The sequence below is a fragment of the Megalopta genalis genome, chromosome 10, assembly GCF_051020955.1.
Source record: "Megalopta genalis isolate 19385.01 chromosome 10, iyMegGena1_principal, whole genome shotgun sequence".
Lineage (NCBI taxonomy): Eukaryota > Metazoa > Arthropoda > Insecta > Hymenoptera > Halictidae > Megalopta > Megalopta genalis.
The window spans coordinates 8,812,204-8,826,659 of NC_135022.1; the positions used below are offsets into that span (position 1 = coordinate 8,812,204).

Genomic DNA, 14,456 nt, shown 5'->3' on the forward strand with positions numbered 1-14,456 from the left:
TATGAAAGTGGTACAATTCCAATTTCCATAGACAGGTGGCGGGTTAGTGGCCACCGGTGGCTTCACAATTGTTACTATTTTAGGTTACTTATTTTATTTTCCTCCAACAATGGATAATTTCATATTCACATCGGATAGTGATATAGGTAAGAAGAAATAGTAAATCAATGTTATGACAATTGAGAATATTTATTTTATTTTCAATAAATTTACATAGAAATAAGACCCATGAATATAAACAAAAGAATAACGAACTGTGATATAGAAGAATCAAGGAGTGCATTTTGCGCGCGTTTCTCCCCACCCCACGACCCTCGCGCGTTTCTCTCCACCCCACGAGCCTCGCGCGGCGCGCCCCCCCTCCGCCCTCGCCATTTCGCGCGGCGCGCCCCCCATTCCCCTTGCCTTTCGCGCGGCGCGCCCCCCATTCCCCTCGCCTTTGCGCGGCGCGCCCCCCCATGCCCCTTGCGGCGCCCCCCCCAGCGCGCGTTTTTCGCGTGAAACCCCCCCCACAACGCCGCATGCGCGGCGACCCCCCCCCCTCCCCCTCGCTCGGCGACCCCCCCCCCCCCCCCCCTCCCCCGCGCCTTGTGACCCCCCCCCCTTAAATCTTGTCATTGCGCGGCTTGAGATGACGTTTGGGAGGAGGTATTAATGATAATACTAATTAGCTATTAAACTATATAATAATCAAATGTGTGTGCATCATATCAAATACATCAATTATATCCTCTTACAATTTATACAAACACGTATCTAGAATCGGAGATGTAATCAAACTAGGAATTTTCAATTCAAAGTAACCCATTATAACCTAGCAATACAAATTTATTAAGTCAACCGAAAAGTAATCAAAATCTTTCCTTGTCTTTCTTCCAAAAAAAAACATTTATTTATTAAACAAATCATACATTTTAATCAACTAAATACTCTACACCATTTTTCAAACACCTTTTACCACCATACAAGCAGTTCTTGGATTCTTGGATTCTTCGACATATCATATGTCCGGCTATTGGGGACGACGTCCAGACAATCTGGACGCCAACCCTGGTCACGTCCGTGTCATAACTGCTCGCAAAAACTCCACGTGTTTCTTCCTCTTCGTGTTTCTTCGATGGAACAACATCTGCCAACATTCAATTTTATCCAAACCAAACAAACTGGACTTGCACCGCTTTCAAAACAAACGCTCCATATTTATTCTTACAGAAACTAGCTCCACTGTCTTCTTCCCTACCAGTCTCCCCGATACATCTTTTTCTTTTACTTTTTCTTTTTCTTTTTCTTTTTCTTTTTCTTATTTATGCAAAGTCTTCCCTACTTTCTTCCCATCTTTCAACTTTCAACGATAAATCTTCCTTTGCATCATTCGCTTTGCATCATCCACTTCACAGCATCTAATTGCCGAGAGTCCACTGCGGAATTCAGAAAACTATAATCATACCATACCTTTCAAATCACATTTATATTCACAAACATTTATCATACACATACTTATTCTTCTTTAGGAATAGTTCATCAAAACTATCTTCATTTCACCAATCTGTAATACAAAACAACCTTCACCATTCATCTATTCGATTAAACTCATCTTAATATTAATCATTGCAACATACCTGGCTAATGCATTTCCTAAACTGTCTGCATTTTTATTCATCTAAACTTCTTCTTGGTTCGTCCAACGCGAAAATTCCGTAATCTTTACAAAAAAAAGTCTCCGCTATGGCAAGTCTTGTAATTATAGAGGCTAGAACCTGAAATTAGCATTCTAGAAATCAACCAATTTACTGTTTTCTGCTTGACGATACTTTACTCACCGTCCAGCACTCCAGCGACCCCTCTTAATAAATTTATATTCTTATATCTTAATGGTTTATACTTTAAATTCATAGTTTTATTACGTCTCTCATCATAGATTTCGGTACAAAAATTAAACAATAATATTTATGTATCGATAGTCAGAAGTCCTTCTGTACTGTCTGTTCGACCTAATATAACAAGTATACCTGTAAATAGGATAACTCTTTAGAATTACGTCCTCTTTACCTGCTTTTTTTAACGTCTTTGCTATATTATATCGTTATTATTAATGAATCGCCATAATTATTGTTTTTTGGTTATCCTGCAGTACACGCTGCATGTGGCGCCTCTGTCGAAGAAAAGATGAAGCTCCGTTCCGATATCCGTACAGCACCAATCGATGCAGTGACAAAAGACTCAAACTGTTAGCCAAATTATCGGCGATAAATTTTGGCTACCGGTTTCAGCGTTTTCCCGCTAGATGGGGCAAACACCGTCTGTCGAGTAAATATAGTTCTCCTGTACAGATCGACACCTCGAATTCATTTTGCAAACTCGCATACTCGAATCCCCCGATACGTTTAACGTTCAACGTTTCGCATCGATAACGGTTATTTCAAACGAATGTAGAGAATTATGAACTTGACACAAGGAACATGAGGCCGGTAAAAGAAATTGCGTAACCATTGATGTTATTGCAGTTCACCAAGTTTTTGTTACCAGTTTAAGTAGTACATACATTTGTGTGTTTGCCGCGTGTGGTCGTAAATATAACTTATATTCTTCTTCTGATCTTTGAATAAAGTTATTTCGCTAACGAAACATTTTTTTTTAAATACTCGTGTGCGCGTCCAGAGTACGCGCATACTTTACGTGCATACTCCAAGGTAGAATGCGGTAGACCGAGGCCGAGCTTTGACGCCTCGTGGGGACGCCGTTAGTCCTAGAAACATTTTCCTAGTGACCTCGGCGTCTGTACTCCATGGTTGACACAATGGTGTGGCGGATACGTAGTCTATGGCAGAGAGACACGTAGTTCCACAAGCGGCCACTCGCAGCGTTAGCGTTCTGCGGGAGTTACGCCCTGCACTGTGTGAGGGTTATCGGCCGAAACAAAGAAGAGTAGCGAACGCTCCCATAGAGCTCTCGTATTCTCTAATAGAATAGCGTATTCTATGTGCTCCAAAATTGTAAACATAATGTTACAAATATCCTACGTTTAGGAACACGAATATTAAAAATTCTTGTACAGTTTTCATCTCTATATAAATATTCTATGCTTTGAAGGTTATGTTTCTTTAACAGTGCGGTTTTGAGTTACTACGGATACTGCAGAAATAGAAACATTTAAAATAATTGGAAAGTGTCCATTCTTTCATTACAATTATAACGAATCATAATGGCGTCCACTGTACGATTTATAAAGGATATTTATTATGATCCTTACAAATGGTACATTCAACAATTTTAATATTGTCTACTTTTTATATTAGCGTTCATAACCTTTTCGTTCAAGTTTAAATATGTAAACCTTGTTTTTATAATTTAAAATATCTTCTTTTGTATCTAACAACAACAATTGGATAACGCAAGTAAAGAAAACATTTTTATATATTGTCATTTGTTTTCAGGTCACTATGCAAAAGTATTGGATTTTTCCTGTTAGGTGTAAAGATTGCAATCGATTGTAAAGGAATGATTTTAATGCCACCAATGAATGCCTGAAATAGAAAAAAATCATGAATAGAATGCATTTAAATTTGGTATATTGTATAGGTTTGTGTCCACATTTTGTTATATCGATGTGACATATTAATTATAAAATAATTTTAAGAAACAAAACTCGTTTGATGTATACATACGTATATTTCCCCCATTACATATATGTTTCATTTCTATATTTGTACATACAATGACTACTACGTTGAATTCGATATACTGTATAGCATAGCTGTAAATATTATTGAAAGTATATACAGCATGTAGATATTTTATACATCGCTTTCGCTAATTGTAGTTGTTTTTATTAATAATTATATCCACAAATGCACAGATTCAGGATAAAAACATTCAGTGTTATTAAATACTTGATAAAAACACAAGGTAAAAGTAATAGATGACAAAATAAATAAAATAAAGTAATTCTCCAGTTTAGTGACTTTGCCCTAAATGCGTTTATTTTAAAAAGAAATATAGATCGTAGGCGCTTGAAAAAGTAATGTGTTTTTGCTATTTTTTTTTTCAACGGAAAGAAACAAAAATTATAAAAGCTACAGAATGCGTGGATCAATCCCGATGATTTTTTAAGTATGTTATAAAGAACGAGATTCTGAATAACTTTCATTTGAACAATAATCGCCGCTCGCGGCCTCCATTTCGGAGATATTTGCATAAAACGCAAGCGGCCGTTTGCTCGACAAGTTAAAAAAAAAAAAAAACTAGCCCAATTTCGAACCGAATCGCAGCATTGAGTTTTAATTAATAGGGTTGAATTAAGGCTAGTTGTTTAACTCGTTACCGAGCGACGAGGCCGACCGCACAATGGTCCGATGTTAGTGCGACACTATACATATTTAGATTCGTGTATCTCATTGTGAAATTAGTTAAATTCAATCACATTTTCTACTCGTCATATGTATACCCATGCTGTAGAAACAGTAGACGAGCGACAAACCCTCGCAGGCGCGTTGCGTCTACGGCACACGTACAGTTAAAGTCACCCTGGGTAGAGTATCAACTGTTCCTGCAAATAATATTTCAAAAACTAAGACCGTACGGGAATTATTGTTCAAAATCAATATATTATAATTTGATTTTTTTCTTTTTTGTTTAAAAAAATAGCAAAAGCACATTACTTTTTCAAATATCCCGTATCTACATATATTTCTTTTTAATGTTAAAATACAGCCTTTCTGAAAAAAAAAACAGAAAAAAAAAACGGAAAAAAATAAGCACATTTAGGACAAAGTCACTAAACTGCAGATTTATCAATAATTCAATTACTGCTACTAATAATAAAAAATTGCAACTAAATATTAATACAAATAGTAAGTAATAAATTATGGTTTTACATTATATACTATTTAAAAAAAAAATAATAATAAAAAAATAAATATATACTAATATTTTGTAAGCTTTCTTTTATATTAAATGCTCTTACAATTTTGTAATTTTCTTTTTTATATACTATGTATTTAGGTATTCATAAATTACAAAGTTGTATTACTTTTGTATTGTTTAAATTTATGATAGGTTTTATAATTACATTTATTGGTAATTTATCTTCATTACACAACTACAATATGTATAAAAGAAATTAGTTTTGCAGTCCTCCTGTTACAATTACTGTTAAGACGCTACATGCTTTTTACAAATTTTATATTTCAAGTGTGAACATTATTGTTGATTGCCCGTATATTTATACGTATTAATATCGCTACTGTAGAGTATAACCTTTTTATTACAGGTGCATTACTGCATAATTATGTTCCGCTAGCGATTACATCTCGACTTGTGTGTACAGTACTACGCAATGATCAAGTTTTTTTTTTTTTTAATTTGAACTTCCCTATATTGCTACAGTGACAAACTATTGTTACATCACGTAGAAAATATTTGCATATATTTACACATCTCTCTCTCTCTCTCTCTCTCTTTACTTCTTTATTGTAGAATATCTATTAGTTTCAGGAGGATTAATATGAAGAATCATGTTGAAATTTCATATTGAACAAATGAAAAAAAGAATGAACTGTTGATGGGAATTTTTTGCACAAAAGTTCTACGTATCCTCTCTTTTAACGGTAGATTGAAATTCACATAGGTCGCTCGGATGACTCAACGATACGATTCATAAAACTGGATATAGAAAATCGATTAAATAACTTCGATACACAATACGAAGTTACATTACAGGTCATGTGGTACATCATGTCAAAAATAGTTGTATGCTACACAGGCTGCTCGTCTTCAGGTAAGTCTAAAATTTCTCCAACAAAATCAGCAACATTTGTGGTTTTTGTAGCGTGTTCTGTGATAAAATTAAGCTCCAGTAACTGATTGTAATTCGGACGGCGTGAATAATCTTTCATTAAACTGTAAACAATGCCAAACAAATGAATAAAGCACTATGCAAATACGTTTCTCTGAAAACAATTTTGCTTACCATTTATCAATAAATTCTTCGAAATTAGCAGAAAATTTGTCAGCTGGTAATTTCGGTGCTTCATCTTTTACCACTTGTTTGAGTTGCTCGAAAGGTGTACCCCAAGATTCGTAAGGGAACTTTCCTGTTGCTAATTCAACAAGAGATATACCTAATGACCAAACATCAGATCTGATGTCGTATTGTGAAGGGTTACCCGACGGGTCTATCCTTTCTGGCTGAAAAAAAGGATACGATGGAGAATTTATTGAATAGATAATAACAGATGCTCGCATCGTACATGCAAAATTTACGTACAGCCATATATGGTTTACAACCAGCATCGATTGTTTTAGCAACAGAATCTACGAGATAACCAGAAATACCAAAGTCACAAATTTTTACTTCTCCTTTCCGGTTAATTAAAATATTACTAGGCTTTACATCTCTATGAATCACACGTAAGTGCGAATACAAATAATGCAATGCACTGACTACCTGTAAATATTCATTGCGGTTAGAATGATAATTAATAAGGTGCTAAACACACGGTGTTAAGTATGATCGTTCAATTTCTTTCTTACTGCGAAAGCAATTTTTCCTAAGATATCCTCAGGAATGGCACGGTCATGTTTATACACTTTTGTATAAAATTTATCGAGGCTCATATCCATAACCTCCATGCAGATCCAAACATCGCCTTCTCTAAATAATGCTCCATAAAATTGTACCGTGTACGGGCAGGCTGAACTACGCATAGATATGTCTAAATCCATAAGCAATCTTTTTTGCTCCTGCGTATTAACTGTTGCCGTTATTCTCTATGAAATAAATATGTTTGTTGAAAGATATTTTCTAATTGGTTATAAATTAATAGGTATTATATTATGTGTGATACCTTGACCGCCATAATGGTACCGCTTTGTTTGTGTCGTACTTTATCCACAATACCGTACGCTCCACGTCCCAGAATACAGATAGTTTCTAAATCATCTGCTTCTACTACAAATGTACTTTCTCCGATTGTTATAGTAGTCCTCTTATCTAGATTTCTTGGCGGAGTACTGTGGTATAGTTTATTCAAAGTGAGTAAAAGTTGAAGAAGGGCATCGTTAATATTTCAATGTCCCAATAATACATTCATACATACACGGGCATAGGAGTCCCTTCGGAGACTTGCAGTTTCAAGTTTTTCTTTCGACGTAGAGCCATGATTCGATGGGACAATTAATAAATGTTACTAGGCCTGCAAACTTGGCAGTGTACACAATTGGTTACAATACATGTTTAAATGAATTGCAATAGTTATTGCATACTTGTTCTGTAAATAAATAAAAGGTGCATGTTTTGGCATACTAGGCTTATGTTTGCAGAGAATCTCGAAAATCGAAGGTTATGTCAAGTTATATATTTATTGTACGCATAAATGTGAAAACAAACGAATAGAATGAAATCTTTTTGGATAGGACTATTGTGTCATAATATCATTAGAAATAATTTCTATAGTACCTTGTTAATAGCATGACGATATTTTACGACAATAATGTCAAAACTTCAAAGTTCCGTTGCCCATATATGAAGCTTTCAGTAAACTCAAACAGTCACATGAAATTGCTCACACACAACAGATACATACTTCAGTTTTGTAAATTCAATCTGAACTTCTCCGCATACTAAATTATTTCAGGCGCATTATACAAATGTTCAAAACAGAGATGAAAGAATTATTAATGAGAATTTTCTATTAAATAACAGATAATATCGTTTTCTATGAAGGACGTGCATTTTATAATAATTAATGATGTAACATCTTCGTTGTGTTTAGCCATTTGAACACGGTACGTTTACAAATGTTAAAGATTAATCAGTTTCGGACAATTTTACGATAGTGCAATACGTGTGAGTTATATGTATAGAACAAAAAGCTTGCACATGTGTACTATTTTTATGTGATAATATAATAAAACTACAAACAATAATAACCTTGTTTTGTCAGATCACAGGTATTACAGCCGGTTAAGACTCGGATATATTCAGGATATACGGTTACGTTTATTAAATATGTTAAGGATGATTCTGCAAACTAAAATTATAAAATGAAAATCAAGGTTGACGAAATTGTGATTTTGGCTCGGTTTTCAATTTATGTACATACATACACACATACATACATATGTACATTGCGACTTGAGACAATTCAAATATGCCAATAAGCATGGAGCTGTAGCAGGTGAGTTCTACTCGGTAATGGGATCTACTCTTGCACACTTAGAGGCCGCAGCTTGATCCGTTAGGCGAGGGTTCCGACATAGAAATGTTCTTTACTCTGATTAGCTTACGATTCACACTGGTGAGCGCAGTAAAATGATGGGGATGCGCGCGCCAGCTTAGAGAGTAAGAAAAATGTGTAGAAGTAGGTCTTATTACTGTATGAAGTACGAGTAGTCTATGGTAGTTTATCAACATTCATGAATGTATGTGTTGACGTCGACATTGGACATTGTTGGAAATTAGAAAATACGAGCGGTTGCTGAAATACAAAATAAAATTATAGTTCATGAAATATAATCAGATGTGTAAAATAATTTTACTGCAGCCATTTAATGAAAATGGATAAATCTTGTTGTGTTTGCCAGAAAACAGAATGTTCATACAAGTGTCCCACGTGTAAAGAGCCGTAGTAAGTATATCTGAGGTTATAGTCGTACAATTTGTTACATTAATGACAAGTAGAGATATCGATACACACGCGATTACTTCGAAGAGTATAATAATCCACGTTCATACGTTTAATATGTTACTCTCGATGTATGTCAATTTGATAATGTTGTAAAATATTACACTTACCGAATCCATAAAAATTTATCTCTTTTACTTTGTTCCTGTTAGTTGCTCCGCAGCCTGCTGTAAATTACACAAGGCTAGTAATTGTGAACGAAAATATCGGCAGAACGAACTTACTAGCGATAAGAAAACAGATTGTAAAAGGTACGATTTTCCTACAGAAGATACCGTGCCTATAGAAAAATTGGAACAATTACGTTCTAACAACGAGTTGAAAAGTATTTTAAATAATCCACACGTACGTAATATTATGCGTGCGATTCTGATCGATGAAAATCCTACAAAAGCGATCGCTTTAGCCATGAGCGAACCAATATTCGTTGAAATGGCGGATGCGTGCTTAAAGGTTGTGGAACTTGCAGAAAATGACCAACCTAGAGCTAAGATATAGCGTAGTTACGTCCGATAAATTATTAAACATTTTTTACGACGGGCATACAAAAGACAAATCGATGAAAAAATGTACATTTCCCAAGAAATATCGCGTCGCGTACACTAGGATTCCTAATCGTGCTCAAACATTTTGTTATTTTATTCGTAGATTATTTTTATAATTAGTATATAATAATTATTTTTATAATTTTCTATCGCTAAATAGAATTATATATATAAAATCGTTTAAAATCGTACAGAATCTTTGAAAATATTACACGGTTACTTGAAAAGATAATTTAGGAATTGGAGAAACAAGTAAACTCGTTGACATTGGAAGTTGAAAATTTGTAAAATATTTATTAAAAATTATTTTTCGTGGCAGTACTCGAACGTAAAAAGTAATAGTAATGTAGTAATTATAATGATTGAAAATAATAAAACTCTCCGAAAAATACAAATTACATCTGTAGAAAAAGAGTAAATAAGCAAACGTTTTTTTGTACAACATTCGTATATGTACAAATGAAAAGATATGTACTTGAAAAATTTGTTAACAAAATTGTTGTGCAGTGTGAAGAATTTATTTCTAAAGTTCCGAGTGATGAGAATGACGGAATGTAATATAATTGTCGAGATCGTTCGGCACTTCTGTCCCCTCCAGTTGCTTTTGAAGGAGGTGGTACCTTTTTCTGACATGATATGCCGCCATTTTTGGTTGTCTTTCTCTCGTAAATATTCCCTTCTTATTACCGCCAACTCTTATGAACGCTATTATAAAACAACTCTTGTTAAATAATGATTAATTGTTAAAAGATCCGAATGCCTCTAAAAGTATTGTACTCACTTTGAGCCGTTCGAAAGTCAGCGAAATTCCAAATGAATTCACCAATGAAGAAGCCTTCGTTTCTTAATCGGTCGAAGGCTTCGAAATGTTTCGACAATACTTCTTTTTGATATTCCTCGCTCCACACGTACTCGGGGAGCTGAAACGAGTTCGAAATGAATTCAATTCGTATATCATTTAAACGATAAATAATATCGCTGTGTATAATTTTACCTCGTGCAATCCGGCCATAGTATCGGCACCGTATTCGGACATGAGCACCGGTTTATTATATTTCTTATGCCATGCTTCAGCTTCTTCGATAACTTTGTTGACAATGGTATCGATACGGCCTGGGTTATTGTACCAACCGTTGTAGCGATTAAAGCTGATCACATCGAGATATTCGCCGGCTTTGTCTTCCTACGAATGAATGAGAAAAAAAGAACTTTTCAGCGATGGTACCGATATTAGTTTCTCCATAACGGACTATACAGTCACTTTGGATAATCGATTGTGTTTTACGAATGAAGTGTTTACGATTGCGCGCGCGTACCGGTCGAGTCGTTACCTGAACAGCTCGTGCCATGGCAATGGTAATGGGCCTGGTAGGATCGAGTGCTTTCGTGTGATGAGCGACTTGTTTAAAATATTCCCCAGCTTCGGGTAATTGCGTCCTGGGTTCGTTAGCGATCGACCACATGATCACCGAAGGACGATTCTTGTCTCTCCTTATAAGCTCCGATAACGAGTCTTTGTGACGCGCCAGGAGAATCGGTGAAAAGTTTTCCGTGTCCACGGAAGGACACTCGTCGATAATTAGAAAGCCCAATCTTTCAAAGTCAAATGCAAAATCATAATATGACACACAGAGGGAAACGATATAATCTTATCGTTGGCCATATATACATATATTTTCTGCTAGGAATTTCCCGACGAGTTTCTCCTGATTTGATCGAGATAGAAAATGAATATTTCTGTTTTCCCAATTTGTCGCAATCGAGGTAGACAATTTTTGTGTCGCGCGAGAAATTAGCAGATATAGAGCGGAACGAGAAGGAAACCTTACCGATCGGCCAAGTCGAGTACTTCGTCGCTGTAGGGATAGTGGCTTGTTCTGTAGGCATTTGCGCCAACCCATTGCAACAGCTCGTAATCTCTAGCTACGGTGACTAAATCCAGACCGCGACCTCTGATGATCGAGTCCTCGTGTCTACCAAATCCCCGCATATACAAGGATCTATCGTTAACGAACACGCTGCTATTCGTCCAGACCAACGATCTGATTCCGATCGGTAACCTATAGACGTCTACTTTGGTCTCGTTCGCCACGGTCAAGGTGATCTGGAAATCGAAACATCGTGAATATATCGAATTTCGCTAACAATACGATCTATGCTAAAAAAGTACCAACGTATCTGAAAGGGAGACTTTAAGAAGACAAAAAAAGAAAGAAAAGAGAAAAAAAGATATGTTGGGGAACAATATTGATAAACAAGATTACAGTATCTTTTTTTGACGACATATTCGTTTTCTCCTCTCCGAAACACGCGTATCGACACGAAAAAGATTATATTGGTCGTAACTTCTTCTACTTACATATGCGTATGCATATACTACTCGTAAGGAGGATTAAACGAAACGACAATCGATCGCGAAACTATCGTTGAACAACGAAGCGTTCACTGTACCTCCAACGTATACATGTAGCCTGGGGTAGAACTCATGCCCCTGGGCCACCAGAGTTTAGCGAATGGCACTCTGAGCGTACCGGAAAACCCATAAACTGGCTCCCTTATGGCCGGAGTGTCCTCGGCATCGAGCAGGCTCACTCTGCAGATCGGAATTTCGTGCTCGTGTAAACCGGCCGGCAGAATGTCGTATTTCACGGTGCCCATATCGCCGATTAATCCTGTTCTTACCGTGATGTCTTCGATGTACACACGCGGTCTCGTGTGCAGCAAAACGGGCCTGAAAGTTCAGAGTTTCCACATTACAAATCCGATACGCATCCGCATCGACGCAACCGGAAGCTGCTCGAATCCTTTCCCTGATAAACCGATTGTGTCGGGCGCACCGGCCTATATCGTACTTTTGTCCCCCGGAATAATAACAACGATAACGATCTGCTCGTCGACGAGATACTTTCGACCGGTGAACAACAAGTGTGCGCATAGTTGCGTTATCGTGCCGGGCCGGGCCCGACCGACCCCGTTATGCCAACGTAGCATATTCTTTTTGGTTTTCTTGATTTTTCGTGATCGACTTTATCAGCTACTTAACAACGATCTTTGCATTATAGATATGATGGCATACATAAATTCGTGGAATGTTTTTTCTATGTAAACTGTAATTGTTAACAGCGAGAGCATGGCGTGTTTTGGAAAATTCAACTTTGTTACAAGTTGTTATATGCGGTTGTAAAAGTTATTCGTATAGTTGGACGCGTTTAAAAGTCTTAATAAATTCGTGAACGCGCGGCTGCGAAGTAGAAAATTTGATTTACGATGTATTTTATGAAGTTTGTTTGGAATCGATCCGAGAGAGAATATGATTTTGTAATTAAGTTGCTGTTGCATGTATAACCGAGTGAAATGTTTCGAAATGAAAATTGGATTTATAGAAGAAATTTTGAACGAGCAACGTGGAATAATTGAACCGATTACAAATCGGTATAATTATAAATCGTGCGTCGACTTGCCTGTGGATGCCGGCGTAATTGAAGAAATCGAACGTGTAACTTTGCACGTGTACAGTTCCGTTATCGACGGCGGTGTTGACAACTTTACCTTGCGGCACGCTTGTCTGTAGCAACGTATTGTCTACTGCGACAGTTATGCGATTTTTACCGCCGTAGATCAAATAGGACGATATCTCGGCTTCGAATGGCAGATGACCCATTTCATGGTTGGTCACCAAGCCACCGTTTATCCACTGAAATTCACGAAAAAAGGACGTATGGATTTTTAAACGTATCGAAAATGCGATCGAAATGCAAGGGATAGAAGATCTTTGGAATTTGGTTGGAAGCTGTACGCGATCGATGAATTATCGAATGGTCGAACGTCGCCGGTGTTCGCTTCGATGTCGGAGCTCCATTGGACCTCCGTATCCGGTCCTCTACATAATGTTTAGCTAGCTATCAATGTACCGGTCGTATATCGAGTTAAATCACGCAGTTAAGTCACAGATGAAGTTAAATCACCGAGGAGTCGGTTAGGTGCGAATAATACATTATAGGCGCTTTTAGCACGTTGGCTACCGGCGCGCGGCGTCGCATTCTACCGTATGTACATACATATTTACGAGCGTCGTGATCTCGTACCTGCGCGAAAAAAGGCAAATTAACCGGCATCGACGGATCTATAAGAGCCTCGTTGCGGATAGATGTGATTTAGAAGCGTCGATGGACCGTAGCGATCTCGTTGAAATTGATAAGAGAAAGAAAGAAAGAAAGAAAGAAAGAAAGAAAGAAAGAAATTTGGTAACAGTCTCGTTAGAAATATCTTGATATTACCATTGTCAAGTTTTTCATCGTTTTCATAATTTGTAGATGCACGATGCAACGGAGGATGCGTGCTATATTATAATTACAGGAAAAAGTACTTACCACCTGAGCCAGGTAATTCACCGAGCCAAATCTCACAAAAACCCTTTGTTCGCGCCACGAAGAAGGCACGAAGAACGTTCGTTGATACCAGACAGCACCGACGTGATCTCTAAGTTCCCTCGAAGTGGTAATATCGTTGTAGGACGAAGGCACTGGCATCCGCATTACTTCTCCTACCTGAGAAAATCACGTGTACGATAGGGTGCGCTTTCGCAGTCGAAGGCGACTGTTTTTCTCCGAATATGTGGAACTGATCGTTAACCGAACAATTATATGCAGGAATGTAGAAGTTTAGAGAACGATTAAGCAACCGTGATCCACCAAAATTCTAAACTTTCCGTCAAATCGGTATCCTCGTTGTTCGATTACTTACAAATTTTCCATTACAATTTAGGTACACGATCGAATAAAATCAGAGTTTGAAAATCAAAGACCATTCTCTATGTAGCGTATAATTATACTAGACCGTGGATTTTATGATTTATAATTTACTACGATATATCATCGTTCGGCTTTTTACGACGAAAACGAGAAAAATCGAATGCGGAACGTTAAAAGCGTTTAAAGAATTTTCAAATGCTACCGCGTTGTTACGTTCGACTCGTCAAAATTGTTGGAAAACGAATCGTATTCTATTTCAATAAACTATGAAATTGTAGTCGAAATACATAAAAGTCTGAATAAATAAATAGATAAACAGATAGATAGATAGATAGATAGATAGATAGATAGATAGCGTAACATTACCTTGGACAAATCGCTCGCGTACCACGCCTCTTTGTAGCCTTTCAACGAATCTCCCGATGGGGAAACGACGAAATCCCATAGACCGTCCAGAGATTTTACCTAACAACATT

The 14,456-nt window shown here is 37.0% G+C and overlaps 3 protein-coding genes and 2 long non-coding RNA genes across 13 annotated transcripts in view; 2 read left to right on the plus strand and 3 right to left on the minus strand.

The window, feature by feature from the left end:
* The first annotated feature begins 25 nt into the window (after positions 1-25).
* Positions 26-5,958, plus strand: LOC117222685 (uncharacterized). Of its 4 annotated transcripts, none has more exons than XR_013034230.1 (3): positions 26-146; positions 2,132-3,255; positions 3,435-3,945. It is a non-coding gene; the product is annotated as an uncharacterized LOC117222685 (long non-coding RNA). The 4 variants fall into 4 exon arrangements; XR_013034229.1 differs by lacking the exon at positions 26-146 and adding an exon at positions 620-648; XR_013034231.1 differs by lacking the exon at positions 26-146 and adding an exon at positions 5,488-5,958 and having other exon boundaries at positions 2,871-3,255; positions 3,435-5,343.
* Positions 668-2,677, minus strand: LOC143260126 (uncharacterized). 3 transcript variants are annotated; one of them, XR_013034233.1, is made up of 5 exons: positions 2,543-2,677; positions 1,821-2,300; positions 1,620-1,757; positions 1,498-1,546; positions 668-1,418 (listed from the first exon to the last, which is right to left on the minus strand). It is a non-coding gene; the product is annotated as an uncharacterized LOC143260126 (long non-coding RNA). The 3 variants fall into 3 exon arrangements; XR_013034235.1 differs by lacking the exon at positions 2,543-2,677 and having other exon boundaries at positions 1,821-1,991; positions 2,050-2,161; XR_013034234.1 differs by lacking the exon at positions 2,543-2,677 and having other exon boundaries at positions 1,620-1,771; positions 1,821-2,139.
* Positions 5,021-7,599, minus strand: lic (dual specificity mitogen-activated protein kinase kinase lic). The gene is made up of 7 exons (XM_033474519.2): positions 7,457-7,599; positions 7,098-7,268; positions 6,846-7,011; positions 6,532-6,768; positions 6,266-6,445; positions 5,969-6,186; positions 5,021-5,898 (listed from the first exon to the last, which is right to left on the minus strand). The coding sequence occupies exons 2-7, from the start codon at positions 7,157-7,159 to the stop codon at positions 5,754-5,756; spliced, it is 1,008 nt and encodes a 335-aa protein (XP_033330410.1). The 5' UTR covers positions 7,160-7,268; positions 7,457-7,599; the 3' UTR covers positions 5,021-5,753.
* Positions 7,600-8,244: 645 nt separating this feature from the next.
* LOC117222683 (zinc finger HIT domain-containing protein 3) lies at positions 8,245-9,627 on the plus strand. The gene is made up of 2 exons (XM_033474522.2): positions 8,245-8,627; positions 8,837-9,627. The coding sequence occupies exons 1-2, from the start codon at positions 8,551-8,553 to the stop codon at positions 9,180-9,182; spliced, it is 423 nt and encodes a 140-aa protein (XP_033330413.2). The 5' UTR covers positions 8,245-8,550; the 3' UTR covers positions 9,183-9,627.
* The window catches only part of LOC117222677 (beta-glucuronidase), a 35,126-nt gene continuing 30,166 nt past the window's right edge, over positions 9,497-14,456 (minus strand). For all 4 annotated transcript variants that reach the window (XM_033474516.2, XM_076524758.1, XM_033474515.2 and 1 more), the window contains 9 exons: positions 14,347-14,445; positions 13,600-13,776; positions 12,691-12,923; positions 11,681-11,960; positions 11,059-11,333; positions 10,561-10,822; positions 10,224-10,412; positions 10,011-10,149; positions 9,497-9,934 (listed from right to left, as the gene is read on the minus strand). In XM_033474516.2, the coding sequence (XP_033330407.1) occupies positions 9,753-9,934; positions 10,011-10,149; positions 10,224-10,412; positions 10,561-10,822; positions 11,059-11,333; positions 11,681-11,960; positions 12,691-12,923; positions 13,600-13,776; positions 14,347-14,445 (1,836 nt within the window). In that variant the 3' untranslated portion in view covers positions 9,497-9,752. The remainder of the gene's footprint in view (positions 9,935-10,010; positions 10,150-10,223; positions 10,413-10,560; positions 10,823-11,058; positions 11,334-11,680; positions 11,961-12,690; positions 12,924-13,599; positions 13,777-14,346; positions 14,446-14,456) is intronic.

Bases quoted from the DNA above. Each gene is read 5' to 3' on its own strand.
- lic (XM_033474519.2), bottom strand. From the start codon at position 7,159: ATGGCTCTACGTCGAAAGAAAAACTTGAAACTGCAAGTCTCCGAAGGG. The intron at 6,769-6,845 runs GTATCACACATA...TTTATTTCATAG, and splicing joins GTACCATTATGGCGGTCAAG to AGAATAACGGCAACAGTTAA. The intron at 6,446-6,531 runs GTAAGAAAGAAA...GAATATTTACAG, and splicing joins TAGGAAAAATTGCTTTCGCA to GTAGTCAGTGCATTGCATTA.
- LOC117222683 (XM_033474522.2), top strand. From the start codon at position 8,551: ATGAAAATGGATAAATCTTGTTGTGTTTGCCAGAAAACAGAATGTTCA. The intron at 8,628-8,836 runs GTAAGTATATCT...TGTTCCTGTTAG, and splicing joins CCCACGTGTAAAGAGCCGTA to TTGCTCCGCAGCCTGCTGTA.